This window comes from Adiantum capillus-veneris, chromosome 13 (genome assembly GCF_014529385.1).
Source record: "Adiantum capillus-veneris isolate H3 chromosome 13, ASM1452938v2, whole genome shotgun sequence".
Classification (NCBI taxonomy): Eukaryota; Viridiplantae; Streptophyta; class Polypodiopsida; order Polypodiales; family Pteridaceae; genus Adiantum; species Adiantum capillus-veneris.
In genome coordinates this window covers 90,671,747-90,686,840 of record NC_140943.1, presented here as the reverse complement: position 1 = coordinate 90,686,840, position 15,094 = coordinate 90,671,747, and the positions used below count along the sequence as shown (strand labels likewise).

Sequence of the window (15,094 nt, the reverse complement as noted above, 5' to 3'; positions counted from 1 at the left end):
ACTTGACCAAAGCTCCATAAGAGTTGGTGCAATCCGTGGCGTAGATGGGGAAGGAGAAGGGTCAGAAAGACCTCCTTGGTGGTGAGATTCTTCTTCGCTACTGTTGTGCCCATCACCTCCATGCGAAGTATCCATTCCGCTTTGGATGATGACCATACACTGAGATCTTTGGTTCTTAAGTTCACGAGGAACTTGGGTTCTTGAGGTTCTGGAGTTCTTGAGGTTCTTCTTTAGCTTGCAATCTGTGTTAGAGATGGATATTCTCTTCACCCGAGTTCTACTCTTTTCCGCAGGCGCACCCCTTGGTGGCCTTGCGCTCACACCAAGGTTGCTTTTTCCCACCTCATGTCGTTTGGCCGGCGGCTAAGTGCACGGTCCTCTCTCAATGAGTGAAAAGAGTAACAAGGGGAGGCTGGACAAGCCCTTCTTTCTTGGGTTTCCTGTCACTCTTCGAAAACACGATTAGGAATCGACACGCCCAAGTGGACTTGGGTTACGTGCGACTGCAACAAGCAAAAAAAATAAAAATTCTTGTGGTTCTTTCCTTGAGTGATACAAAACACTGTCAAAGCTCTGATATCAATGTAAGGTGCAGCGGAAGTGAATGTTGAACTTCACTCAAGATGAGTGCTCCGAACTGTGCTCAAGGGTTCCTTTTTACTTACGTGTGTTATGTCCCGCTCACAGGAGAGGGGATCTAGCCCAGATGCCGTCGGGATGGGCATCCATGTTCCGGGCGGACGTAGTGTGAACACGGCCGGTGTGGCCGGCCATTATTATAAAAGGGAGGCCAAGGCCTCATTTGCAGTTATCGACCCCCACTGGCAGAGTGCCAGTGGTTAGCCCGCGAGGCTAGGAGTGCGCGAGGTCACCTCGAGGAGGTGAGGCCGGGTGGTATGGGACGCCGGGTCATATAGGTGCACGCCTACGTCCTCCGACGGTGGCCCCAGCACGGGGGAGCTGTCGGATGGTGGCTATGGTCGGGTGGTTTGTCCGACACGTGTCTGTAGGCGGTCCGTGTAGCCGGGAGATCCACTCTCCGCTTTCGTTTCATGGTATCAGAGCCGGCTTGGCTACGGGATGGACTGTGTGCACACCTACAGACTGGTTTAAGTTGGATAGTCTTTATTTTTTGCAATTTTGATGAATTGGCTATTTAATTAGTCGTTTTTCTTCTCATGAGCATGGTTACAGGTGAAATGTGATGTGCTTGTTGCTGATTTTTTATTAAATTCAGCAATTTAGCGAACGAAAAAGCTTAGTTTTTGTTAAATTTACTGATTTTCGACGAAAATCAGTAAATTTCTTATTGAACTGCTGATTTTAGAGTAAATTCAACGCACACTAATCTCTCTGTGTAATGCTTTCTGTGCAAGGCATGGAGCGAATAGAGAGGGAGCCTCTCTTGGTAGTACGAAAAGAGAGAAAGACAGAGAGCTCTGTACCTGCCAATTTATTGATGGCTTTCCTCAGTGCTAGAGAGAAGCGGAAGAGAGAGAAGGGGAATTTTTCGATTGCTGTACGAGTGTGGAGTTTTTTTTCCTGTGCTGACCCCTTGCTGGCGCCGCCTTCCGCGTGTTGGCCACGGGTATCCACACGCATCCAATATCTCCACGCGTTCGAAAACGCTGGCTGCTTGTTGGATTTTTTTCCTTCACGTTGCTGGTTCAATTTACGTTGAGTTTTTTTTAAAACTCACTGTTTATTAAGTGCCCCTTTTATTTTAAGTGGCCTGGATACGTCGAGTTTTTTTTGAAGAAGTACGGAAGCTGAGTTTATTAAAAAACTCACTTACAGAGACTCATAAGTTTGCAAAAAACTGACTTTTTGGCTCTGCTGTTTCTCTCCCACCGCTCCTCTCTCTCGCTTGCTCGTGCTCCCGCGCCCCTGCCATCACCTGCTCGCCTTTAAAGGCTCATGCCGACGCGTAGAGCTCCTCGAAGCTCAACTTTTCGTGATCGAAAAGTGCAGAAAAGGCCGAGTTTCGCGTGAAACTTTTGCGTGAAACTTCGAGTTTTTCACGCACTTCGTCATGGATTCCTCCAACTCGGATGTGCAGCGTGACGATGCGCCAGGTAATGTTCAAATTCCGTTCACGATGCTCTCTACACATGGATTACAAGTACTTTCCAGAGTTTCGACCAGCGGTTACCGCTCTGGAAAACGCGAACGTTCAGACGAACCTTCGGTTGGTCTCTCTCGAAGGGGTCGTGCAAGGGCTTAGTTCTTGACTCTCTACTCTCGAAAATATGGCTCGGTCGACGACTACGCGTATTTCCGAGGGCGAAACCCATCTCCAACAATTGTGGATGCAGATTGCTGCTTTTGGGCGTTCATAGGGTGGTCCGACTGCCACGATCCCGTACAAAACTACAAATTTCTCAGGGGACGAGAAGGAGTGTACGGAACTCGCCATAAATAACTGGCTGCATCAATGGACCACGTATTTTGACCGTCATGGGGAGCATGATGAACGGAGGATTCAGACGATTCCTTTTTATCTGCGTAGTAAGGTGCTTACCTGGTGGCGCGACATGACAAAGAAGCCTACAACGTGGGCTGATTTTCGCTAAGATGGACCCTTTGAAAGCTTATGCCAAACTGCAGAGTCTTTCGATGAAAACTGTGTCTTTTGATAAGCATACGACGGCTTTCAAAGAGGCGCTCACCTTCTGCAAGGTGGATTCTACGCACGCGGTGCACATGTACTTGTTGGGATTACATGAGGATTACCATTGGGCCTTAATCAAGGACAAAGCCCTGACTGACGTCGAGGATGCAGTGGCAAAGGTCAGGACGTTCCATTTGATAAATGGAGCCAATTATGAGAAGAAAAGAAGTGCATACCATCAATCCGATGAGGGTGCTTTGAGGAAGCGACCCCGATTCCAACATAAGTCCAAATCACCGCCGAGATCTTCCCAGGAGAAGAAGAAAGCCAAAAATGCTTCAGTTGCTGATGCACTGAAGAAGGGAGCTTGCTTTGGATGTGGCCAGACAGGTCACCAAATCAAGGATTGCCCCAAGAAGAAGAAGACACAAAAACCGCAAGGTCGTCCTTCGGTTCAAATTCACGAGATCTCAAGTAACTCTCATATTGTTCAAGTTCAAATCCATCATTTAGCGCACAATTCATGCACTAACTATACTTTTAGCACCAAAGTGTTTGATAAGCACAATCTTCTCTGTTTCCCCGGGAAGATCAATGGTCACGACGTGACCGTACTCCTTGATAATGGAAGCTCACACAATTTTGTGGATGCAAAATTGGTGTAGAAACTGAGCCTGCGGACGCGGGACAATGACCATGAGTATCGCGTGAAGATGGCTCGTGGTGAGGATACGGATGTATGGAATCGGATGGTTCCAGACTTGTTGCTCGAGTTAGCTGATTACAAAGAGAACCTGGATTTCCACATCATGCGCCTGCACAGAGCAGATGTTATTTAAGGAATTCCATGGTTTTATGATAAACAAGACTCATTGTATATAAACTATGTACATTACTCTCTTGTTTTTGTTAAGCAGGACATGCCTCATGTATCTGTGTCGCTTTGTAATCAGAAGTCTGTAAATAATGGTTTTGCAATACCAGTTGTTACTGCTTTGGAAATGTATATGGTCGGTACACGAAGATTCTTTTCCAAAAGCTGTGCGCGCTGCAAAAAGGGATTGGATCCTCTGTAGAAGAAGAATCTTTCTGTGCTCTGATACCACTATAACAAACTTGGACACCCCAAGTCTAGATTCTGCCGCGACATAGCAGAGATTTACTTTAAAACCATTCACAAAAGACGACACGGCCCGACGTAGTTCCGTGCCAAGAGGTATTGGCCCCAAAGACTTGGCGCCCCTTTTGGTATTTCTTTTTATATTAATCTTTGAGCAAAGTACAACTCTCATGGGTGCTCGCTCTCAGACTCTGCATCCAGATGCTTTGCAGAGTGAGCCCCCTTGGGTTCATTATAAAGGTTACAAGGGATGCTAAAAGCAGAGCCCCAAAAGCTTTAAACTCAAAAGTGATAGTTCCCAAAAGCAACTGTTTCAAAAAAAACTGCCAAAAAGCAGCCAGCGCAATTTCCAAAAATCAGTACGTTGCCATGTCAACATGTCAACGCGTTTTGTGAAGAATGCCATGTGAGCAATTAGCGGAATCTGTGGACATCCGTACAGTTTGCCACGTCAGCCTGTCGGTGCATTTTTCGGACCTGTGCCACATCAGTAGGGTGTGTCCGGGTTGCCACGTCACCAGTTTGTGACATGCTTCGTATGTTGATAACTACCTAGGCTTGATACTAATGACTTAAATGCGATCACTCCCCAATGCCTACACCTTGCAGACACTGGCAGTGATCATGTGCAATCAGAGCCTAGAGGGTATGCAACTACTCTAACGTGCTTGGGCATGCAGGTCCTACACATAGGCTCACAAGGGTGCCAGAACACTTCCTAGGTTGTCCTAAACTGTAGAAGTACGAGTTAGCTTGTCCATATGCACATAGGGTTAGATATGCACGTGACACTCGAGGGCCCAACTCTCTCCGACTGTCCGTCTAGACGCCCTACAAGAGTGGCCCTAGGAACTTACATGGGGTGCTAAAAGCAGAGCCCTTAAAAGAACGACTGTGCGTCTAGACGCCCTACAAGAGTGGCCCTAGGAACTTACATGGGGTGCTAAAAGCAGAGCCCTTAAAAGAACAACTGCAACCGTTGGGTAAAGGGACATGGCTAGTCGTCGAAAGGGTGTAGCTTTTGATGAAGAGGTGTATCTCTAGGACGAAGAGTTGCAACCAATCAAGGGCAGGGGTCCCCTTGGGTGGTCACTCTTTGCATCTGCAACTAGAATCAACAAGGGGGGAGGATCGTACATACAAACACGTCACAACCGTGACACCATGTAAGTTTTGTTGCAGGGGGGGCTAGCTGTTGGGTTGTAAAGCAGCATACAACGGGGGTGTAGGTGTTAACAACAAAGAAAGCCATTGCAAGTTAGGGTGAAGCAGGTTGCGGAGCAGCGGAGAGGGCAAAATAGGCGGGGCATTAGGGTTTGCGACATCGAGATTGCTCTCTCTCTCTCTCTCTCTCTCTCTATTTAATAAGAGAAAGTACTTCTTTCATGAAATGATCCGATTAAGTTTATACGTGAGCTACAGTTGCAATTTCTACCTTCTGTTTGGAGTCTTCAATCTTGTGATTTGTCTCTAAGGCTTGCAACTTTGTCTTGAGTTTTGTGATTCTTTTTTTTTCCCCACAAAGAAGAGGTTGTTTTCTATTGCATGAAAATCCCTATGGACGCTCAAAAGGTGCCAATCCAAGAGGGTACAATTGTCTTACAAAGTTGTTCATAGGCAAAGAAATGAGAAAACTGATACAAGGTACAACTAGCCAAAAGGATAATTGAAAATATTGAAAGATGGCCTAGGGAAAAAGGCCACCTACAATGTAGAAGGAAGCCCCGCAACTTGCGCTGACATGTTGACATGGCAGCATTACGGACATCCCACGTTTTGCGCTGGTTGTGCCACGTGGCAGGCTGTACAGATTCCCGTGATTCACGTTGGCAGCTTTTGAGCCAGTAGCTTTTGAGTTTGTAGCTTTTCATGTAGTTGCTTTTGAGTGTGAAGGCCAAGGGCCTATAATTATGAACCCAGGGCCATTCTCCTACCGAGTCTGCTGACGAGCAACTGAGCAGAGAGGACCCTCGAACTTGTAACTTTGCTCAAGCATTAATATAAAAATAGATACCGAAAGGGGCGCAAGATTTTGGGGCCAATACCTTTGGGCACATAACTATGTTGGGCCGTGTTGACTCTAATATTAAGTTCTGATAAAGCTTGTGAAGTGTTTCTCTCGTGTGTCGTGTCAGATTTCGGTCTTGGGGTGCCCAAGTCTGTAACAGTGGTATTAGAGCAGACTCATCCTCTTCTGAGAGTTCGGACTTTGATGACCAGATGTTTTATTCAAAGAGGAAGCACTTTTATAGAGCAAATCAATAGGACTTTCTCGAAGATATGAGCAAGAAGACCAAAGAATTCAAGGAGGGTAGACAAGCAATAAAATTTGATACCTTTTCAGGTTTTCGAGATGCTCACAAGGCCCTTGCTTTTATTCAACACTTTGACATAGCTTTTGTTGCTAAATTGGCTTTATCTGATAGAAAAATAATTCTAAATGAATTATTGGATTTATAAGTGAGAGGGTTTTCTCGCTTGGAACACCAAGGAAAAATAATTCTAAATGAATTATTGGAATATTAAGTGAGAGGGTTTTTCTCATTGGAGACATCCGAGTACGGAGTATTCCTAGTGCGTCATTCAAAGTAATGACGGGAGCACTGTGAAAGGGAATATCTGTAAGGCCACCAGGAACGTGTGCTTCTGATGCGTCACATCGGATGGGTGACAGGGAGCATCGGAAAGAAGTATCCGACCATCCGGGAACGGACATCTCTGATGCGTCATAGGATTGGTGACATAGAGCATCGCGAAGGAGATTGTACCGTAAGTTCGGTAGGAAAGGACTAGGTGATGGGTATTCCTGATGCGTCACAAGGTGGGCGACGGGTGCATCGGAAAGGGGATATCCATAGTCAAGAGGAAATTCCGAACTGTGTTGGAATTGTGCAAAAGGAAAAGCAAGTACTTGAATGAAGATGGGTTCAAAGGAAACTTTGAGGAAAAAACAGATGCTTTCTAAGGAAGCGGAATTGCTTTTCGGGAAAGCAAATGCTTTCCCGCGAGGAAGTCTATGTCTGCATTGCAATTGTGCGTGTGATTGCATCCAGGGACGCCTGGGAAGTGCTGTGAAAGCATTGTTTTTAACTTATAAGGTTTTATTGAGTTTTTGGGCAGATTCAGACTATTTTTAAAATACGTCGGCCTCCCATTTAATAAGTGGGCAGCCATCTGATAAATAAGGCAACAGATCAGCCAGCGTTTTCTCTCTCTCTTTTTCGGGCAGAACAACGAAAAAGAAGGATTTTTTTTTCTTTGGGAAAAAAAGAAAAAAAAGAGGGAAAAAAAAAACGGCCACGATCTGTACGCGAGCAGCTATTCGTGCCTGTGGCTGGGAGCTATAAAAGCATCACATGCCCTCACTCAAAGGGGAGGATCAGTTTTTGCAAGAAGGAGATGGTGCTGCAGAGTTCACCCGCAAAGAAGACGTTTGCCGGTGGTGCCCATGACTGTCCCAAGTGTACCCGATGTCGCCAAGACCCAGTGCGCGAGTTCCCTCGCTAAGAAGTGCCTACGGAGCGTGTTTCCATCGCGACAAGCTGCTGTTTTTCTCTGTTTTCAGCCCATAAACGTCGTAGACGGGGCTGATTTACGAGAAGGAACCCGAGAACACACCTCTTTTGTGTATAGGATTGGAAGAGAGGATTTTCTATGTAGAGATCTGATTTTGAGTACTCACTCAAGTGATTGTGTTTGAGTGCAGGATTAAAAGCTGAAATGACTGCAGCATTTTGGTCTTGAGAATCTATGGACATGATCGCAATATGAATTAGTTAATCTGCCATCAGTGAGGTATGGTGTGGATCTAGATGCGATTGCTAAATACGTTGCCAGGAATCATGGTTCTAGATGTGGATGGATTTTTATATGATATGACTTTAATATTCAGTGACTGTCGTCTTTGTGCAAGTGCTGAGTTTGTGTCGTCTAGTGCGTCGGTACTTAGAGTCAATGTCTAATGAACTGGTCTATGGCTTATGTCTGATTTTGCAGGCGTAATCCAGGGCGATTACAATTCTTTCAAGAGGGGGGTATGTCACAAACTGATGACGTGGTAGAATCGTACGAAAGCCCCGCAAATTGCGCGCACATGCTAACGAGGCAGCTATATGGACATCCTGCGTTTTGCGTTGGTTGTACCACGTGGCAGGCTGTACGGATTTCCGCGATTCACACTGGCAGCTTTTTGGGCCAATAGCTTTTGAGTTTGCAGCTTTTCATGTAATAGCTTTTGAGTTTGAAGGCGAAGGGCCTATAAATATGAACCCAAGGCCATTCTCCTACTGAGTCCGCTGACGAGCAACTGAGCAGAGAGGACCCTCGGACTTGTAACTTTGCTCAAGCATTAATATAAAAATAAATATCGAAAGGGGCACCAGATTTTGGGGCCAATACCTCTGGGCACGAAACTACCCTAAGCTGTGTCGAATCTATTTTTAAGTTGTGATAAAAGTTTGTGAAGTGTTTCTCGTGTGTCGTGTCGTCTTGGGGTGCCCAAATGTGTAACAAACCAAAACAAAAGAGAATGAAAACTGTGAGAGAAAGTGTTGAGAGAGAGAGAGAAAGAGAGAGAGAGAGAGAGACAGAGAGAGAGAGAGAAGATGAACACCAGATGGGGTCCCAAACCCCCTCCAAGGCCCCCCCCCTCTATTGCTAGAGACTCGAGAGGTATTTGCTTTAGATTGCACAGAGTCTGGTACAATGGTTCTAAATGCTGAGATGCTTGATGACGGTTGCGGTAAGTGCGGAGACTGCGAGGCTAATGGACTGAAATCTGGAAACTCTATGGCTATTGACTGAGACCTGCGAACTGCGGCGAGGCTAAGGGCTGATCTGCTATCGTCGGTGGCTGAAAACTGAAAAATGCTGACTGTTCTGAGGGCTGAAAACTGGAAATGCTGGTGTGGATGCGGTGAGGAATGCGACCGCGACGAGGCTATAGGCGGTCCGCTGAGGTTTTGCTGCGGAATGGGCTGAGGGCCGAAGTAAAACGCTGATGCTGATTTGGAAAAATGCCGCCGCCGCCGAAAACGCTGATCCAAAACGTTGGAGGTGCTGCTGAGAAAACGCTAGTGTTGATGAACAACACCAAGTACTTTGTACTATTGGTACTGAGAGGCTTTGCTTCTCTAATCCTCTTCCTTCTTCATGTGCCCAAGGGGCTGGTTATATAGGTGCATAATGCTGGGTCGAGCAGGCACAAGGAGCCTCCACGACCAAGAATTTGAAATGCCATTTAATACTAAAAATGCCTATAAGAGGTGGTTCACGCACAGTTGGGAAAATGGTTCCATGCGGTGAAAATGCTTATGCTTGGTGCTAGGTACTGATGCTGATGCTAATGGGTTGTGCAATCAGAGGGTATGCAACTACTCTTAAGTGCTTGGACATGCACATTTTGCGTACAGGCTCACAAGGTTGCTAGAACACTTCCTAGGCTGTCCAAAACCCTAGAAATAGGAGTTACAGCTTGTCCACATGCACAGAGAGTTAGATGTGCATGTGACATCCCTCCCTTTTCAAGGTGAGGTTCTGTACGGGCGTGGGTCCCGCGATACTTGAACTTGAAGAATGTTTGTAGTGCTTACTTCGGTGCAGAATGATCTGCTTCGGCTCCATGTCTTCAATACGATCTCGGGCTCATCATCTTCAAGAATTTCCTATGGGGGATTTCCCTGAAAGCACTTCAAACACAATATCATAGACACATCTGTTACTTGTCGAGTGATTGGAAAAAGACTATGCTTCCTAAATGATTGTGGGTGGAATGCAAATGAAAAATGTGTCGGAATGTCAAACCTTTCACCGAGTACATGCCAAAATTGCGATCTGAACTTGATTTTTCGACCCAAAACTATCAATTTTGGCAAACCAAAACGGGAATACCAATGCTTGATGGACAAACGTGTGAGTGCTTTTGTGGTGACTGTGTCTTGCTAAGAAATGAGCATGCAAAAATGATTAAACATGACTGACTGATGAAACATCTTGAATTCCTTGAATGCAAGCTCTTTATCTTTTCTACAGTGATCTTCATGCATTTGTGCTCATCCGTGAGTGAATCATGTGCATCGTGCAATACGACATTTCTATTAAAAGGTGGCACAGAAAGACGGTGACGAAAGTACAAGAGACCGTCACGAATGAGAGACTCAAACAATGCATACTAACCAATCATGTGAACAAGAGATACTTCCTGAATGGGTAATGTGGATCTCGACTTGAGAGGCAAGAGGTCATGCGTGACTGATCGTATCTGCAATTGGATTAGCTCTACTAGGAACACAATCAATCAAACCACCAAATTGCTCACAAGACTAGAACCATCTAGCTTGACGGTCACTCCAAGGTGTACTCGATACAGACTGGAGCAACTTGACGGCTTGATGATCCTTACAAACAATGAAATCTCTATCATGCACAAATTGCGTGTCATACTCAGGTGAAGGAATGACAGAAAGAGATTCCTTTTCGTGCACTGACTGATTCTTTTTTGGACTATGTGATTGTACTGAGAGAGACTATGAGACTGCTTGTTTTATCCTCTTTCAAAACATGAGAGTGAGAGATTAATGGCACAAACGGAATGTTCTTGTCACTGCAAAGAACCACGGGAGTGACACCTTCGACAGTGAGAGAGAGTGTTTTCTTTCCAACCAACTTGTGGATCATAATCTTTCAACCAGTGGATGCCAAAAATCATATCACATCCTTTTGAGAGGAGAAACCAAACTTTCGACGAAAACCAACATTTTGAACTAAGACTGTCACATTATTAGGATATTCAAGCGTGAATGAGCAGTGAATGCCAGGAGCAAATCCGGAGATCACAATAGGATCTATTGGAAGGGCTTCTGAACGTGCGCTCTTCACGAGAGAGTCATTGATCACATCATGCCTACTACCAGAATCAAACAAGATCACAATGCGTTGACTATTCACATGACAATAACCATGCATGAGAGGCTCATCTACATGATCACTAGAAACTTGGGACACATTAGTGTTCTCATTTATTGCATTAATAGAAGATGTGGATTCTGTGGGTTCTTTGGGTGCTGTTTTAGGACAATCTCTTTTCATGTGACCTTTAGTATGACATTCAAAACATCTTTCTTCCTTTCCATATTCGATTCATTCTTCAAGACATAACTAACCTCCTACTATTCCTTGAGCAAATTTTTCGCACGGTGTCAACTTAGGGGTTTCCTGAGTTTTAGCCTTTCCTTTACTATCACTGTGAGGTGAAGAGTTCTGTGCTCTAGGTGTAGTGGAAGATTGAGAAGAGGAAGAATCACCGTTGTTTTTATCATTATTCTTACCATTCGGTTGGTTCTGAGGGGTACTTGACTGGTTCTCCTTCGGCTTACCTTTTTTGTGCCTCATTTCTTGTGCTAAAGCAATTCTGATGGTGTCATTGTAGTCCTTAGGGTTGAAGACTTGCGCATTGAACTTGATATACTCATCCGACCCAAAGAGGAAAGCCTCCTTGTGATCCTCATCCAACTTACGCAATTGAACGCCAATCTGCAAAGTACGGTTAGAAAAAGACATAACAGGAGTGCCATTTTGCTTAAGGCCGTGCCAACCTTCTTATAACTGATCAAGGTACTGTGGTGGCATAAAACGAGCCTTGAGCTTGTCCTGGAGGTCGACCCAACTGAGAGAAAGGGGTATGCCGTGCGCGGCATGCTCAACCAACTATGACTCTTGCCAAGCTTGATACCATTTAATGGCTATATATACATGGCAACAGTCAAAACTTTACTCGTGCTAGTTTTCTTGTTAGTCACAAAGTAAGCATTAAATTGATCCAACCAAGAATGAATCACAAAAGCATCCATCTTACCATCCTTACTAAACGTCAACTTCTCAGTGAGACGGGATTGTTGGAGTTGTCGTCTTTGCTTGTGTTACGTGATGACTCGTCGGCCTCCTTGAGTGGCCCGGTCTTCGGGGAGAGCATATGTAGGATCAACTCCTGCATGCGTTGATCCCGTTGCGCCTCTCGCTCTAACTGCATAGCCGCTCGCTTTTCTTCGGCTGCTATGTATTGAGCCTTGCTTGCTTGCTCACACTCGAGCTCCATAGCTGCCCTTCGCATTGAGCTTCGCGTGCTTGTTCACGCTCAAGCTCCTAGCTGCCCTTCGTTCTTCACGGTCTCTATCCACGGTGGGACGCTGAGCCTCTTGTTGTAGCATCATCTCCATAATAGACTTGACCAAAGTCTCCATAGGGCTTGGTGCAATCGGTGGCATAGATGGGGATGGGGGAGGGTCGGGGAACAATCCTCTTGGTGTAGACTTATGTCGCCTCCAGCTCCGCTCTCATTATCTTCACGCAAAGTATCCATTCCGCTTTTGGGTTTGACCATGCACTGAGTACTTGGGGTACTTGGGTTCTTGGGTACTTGGGTTCTTGGGGTACTTTGAGTACATGGGTACTTGGGTGCTTGGGGTTCTTGGTACTTGGTATGGTTTGCAATCTGCGTTTAAGAAGGCTTTTCTCTTACCCAAGCTCAACTCCTTCCTGCGGGTGCACCCCTTGGCGGCCTTGCGCTCACACCAAGGTTAATTTTTCCCACCTCACGTCGATTGGCTTGCTAGTAAGTGCAAGGTCCGCTCTCAATGAGTGGAAAAGAGGAACGAGGGGAGGCTGGACAAGCCCTTCTTTTCTGGGTTACTTGGCACTCTTCAAAAACACAGATTAGGGATCGACACGCCCAAGTGGTCTTGGGTTACGTGCGATCACAACAAGCAAAAAAAATTTCTGTGGTTCTTTGTGCTTCTTTCCTTGAGTGATGATATTGAACACTACCAAAGAGCTCTAATATCAATGTTATGTGCGGAAGATGGTGTATGCTTAGGATGAGTGATCAATGTGTACTCAAGGTTCCTTTGCATTGAAGGGGAGAGAGAGCCCCCCTTTTCTAATTTATGAGATATTGTGCAATGGACCAAAACAAAAGAGAATGAAAACTGTGAGAGAAGGTGCTGGATGAGAGAGAGAGAGAGAGAGAGAGAGAGAGAGAGAGAGGATTGACATCAGATGGGGTCCCAACCCCCCCTCCAAGGGCCCCCCTCTCTAGCAATAGAGAGGTATTTAGATTGCACAGTCTGGTACATTGGTTCTAAATGTTGAGATGCTTGACGATGATGACGATGCCGCCGCCGCCGCCGCCGCTTGCGGTAAGTGTGGAGACTGCGAGGTTAATGGGCTGAAATGCGGAAACGCTATGGCTACTGACTGAGATCTGCGACTGCAGCGAGGCTAAGGGCTGATCTGCTATCGTTGATGCCGACGATGGCTGAAAAGTGAAAGAAGCTGGCTGTTCTGAGGGCTGAAAACTGAAAATGCTGGTGTGGATGCGGCGAGGAATGCGACCGCGACGAGGTTATGGCTGTCTGCGAGGTTCTGCTGCGGGACGGGCTGAGGGCCGAAGTAAAAGGCTGATGCTGATCTGGAAAAATGCTGCGGCTGCTGAAAATGCTGATTCTAAAACGCTGGAGGTTCTGCTGAGAGATGACCAACACCCGAGGTGCTTGGTACTGCTGGTACTAAGAGGGCTTTGCTTCTCTGATCCTCTACCTTCTTCAGGCGCCCAAGGGGCTGGTTATATGGGTGCATAATGCTGGGTTGAGCAGGCACAAAGGCAGCCCCCACGACCAGGAATTTGAAGGGTCATTAATACTAAAAATGCCTATAAGAGGTGGTTCACGCGCATTTGGGAAAATGGTTCCATACGGTGAAAATGCTTATGCTTGGTCCTAGGTATTGATGCTAATGCGAATGGGTTGTGCAATCAGAGGGTATGCAGCTACTCTAAGTGCCTGGACATGCACGTCTTACGTACAGGCTCACAAGGTTGCTATAACACTTCCTAGGCTGTCCTAAACCCTAGAAATAGGAGTTACAGCTTGCTCACATGCACATAGGGTTAGATGTGCACGTGACAAAGAACCTCCAACCGAATTGCCAAAGGAGGAGGTTAAATATCTCAACCGGAACAAAGCATGAGGAATTTCTAGACATTAAGTAGAGCATCCCACTTGTTGAAGGTGGCTATTGATAATGGCAGAGTCAAGCACATCTTGACTAGGAAGGCAAGATAGGAAACTGAGGCCAACTTGAGTGAAGAAGCAGACTGCAGTTGGAAGGAACTTGGCAGACAAAAGAGAGGGACCCCACCAAAAGAAAACACGCACACACTTGTACATATGGTTGTCATTCTCTGCTCTTAACCAATACTTACCTTATCTGACCTTCTCATAAAGCTTGGACTTCTTGTGGGTCTTGGGCTCATAAGCTTTTAAGAGAGAAGGAAAATGATGAACTCAGATTCATAGTCACATGAAAACACGTTTCGTCCCTTCAAAATGAAATGAAACCTGAAACGCTCGAAACATTTCGAAACAAACTCGAAACAAGGGGACGAAACATATTTCTCAGGTTGAAAAGAAAATTAGACCCCTTTTTCTTTTCAACCTGAGAAACATGTATACCTACTAGATGAATCCAAGATAAGCGAGATTCACCCTTAAAGGAAAGTGCAAGGTATCAACCCATGGTAGTCACCGACAAGACAATATAACCATCAGCTCCATCATGCATAGTATTGGCTAAATACCACGACATCCCCACTAACGTCGTCAGTGCCCAATAGTGGGTGTAGAACTAGGTACTAACATATGCTCCCAAGCACAACACACACCACACGCCAAATGCTTGCAAGTGTTATCTTGAAAACCTTAATTGCGTTTTCAATTGGCTAGTTTTTGTTTATGTTAGAAATAGTAGATCTCTATTGTGGTACGTTTGATAGAGTTGTCTTGTGAGAATTTTGGGTCATTTTAAAGCATGTACGTTTTCTATTAATCCTCGAAGTGATTTGGGAGATACGATCTGTTTGGAAGTCAGTTGTTTCTTTTGACATTCCTAGTCAGTCGTAATGAGGACTATATATCATTTACCGACTTAAGGCTTGCTTCTTTTGTTTCAGGACAATGATGATTTCTTTGAACTTCTGTCATCAAAACTTTTGGTGGAATCCAGGCATTCAGTTGCAGTGAAAGCCGGAGCAGCAAGGCTGCTGCTGGCTTGTTTATCTTGTGGCATGGTAATGGAAGCCAACTTTTTTTCTTTTTTTGGGATGTTTTTTTGTGTGTGATGCAACGGTGTTTTGACCAAGAGTTACACATGATCTTCTGATTACCTGCAGTATCCAGATGTGTTTGATGAAGCAGTTGTATCCAACATAAAACAGTGGGTTATTGAAGATGCACCAAAGTCTACAAGTGATGGAGTTTCATCCAAAAAGCCTGGAGCGAGTAAAGCAAAAGGCATTGTATCGACTGATTGGG

The 15,094-nt window shown here is 45.5% G+C and overlaps 1 protein-coding gene across 1 annotated transcript in view; it reads left to right on the top strand.

The window, feature by feature from the left end:
• DCAF1 (DDB1-CUL4 associated factor 1) overlaps positions 1–15,094 on the top strand; it is a 94,225-nt gene that overhangs the window by 26,077 nt on the left and 53,054 nt on the right. Inside the window, exons 3-4 of the mRNA XM_086527040.1 lie at positions 14,734–14,850; positions 14,953–15,094. The exon at positions 14,953–15,094 is cut by the window's right edge and continues 52 nt beyond it. Of these exons, the coding sequence (XP_086383166.1) occupies positions 14,734–14,850; positions 14,953–15,094 (259 nt within the window). The remainder of the gene's footprint in view (positions 1–14,733; positions 14,851–14,952) is intronic.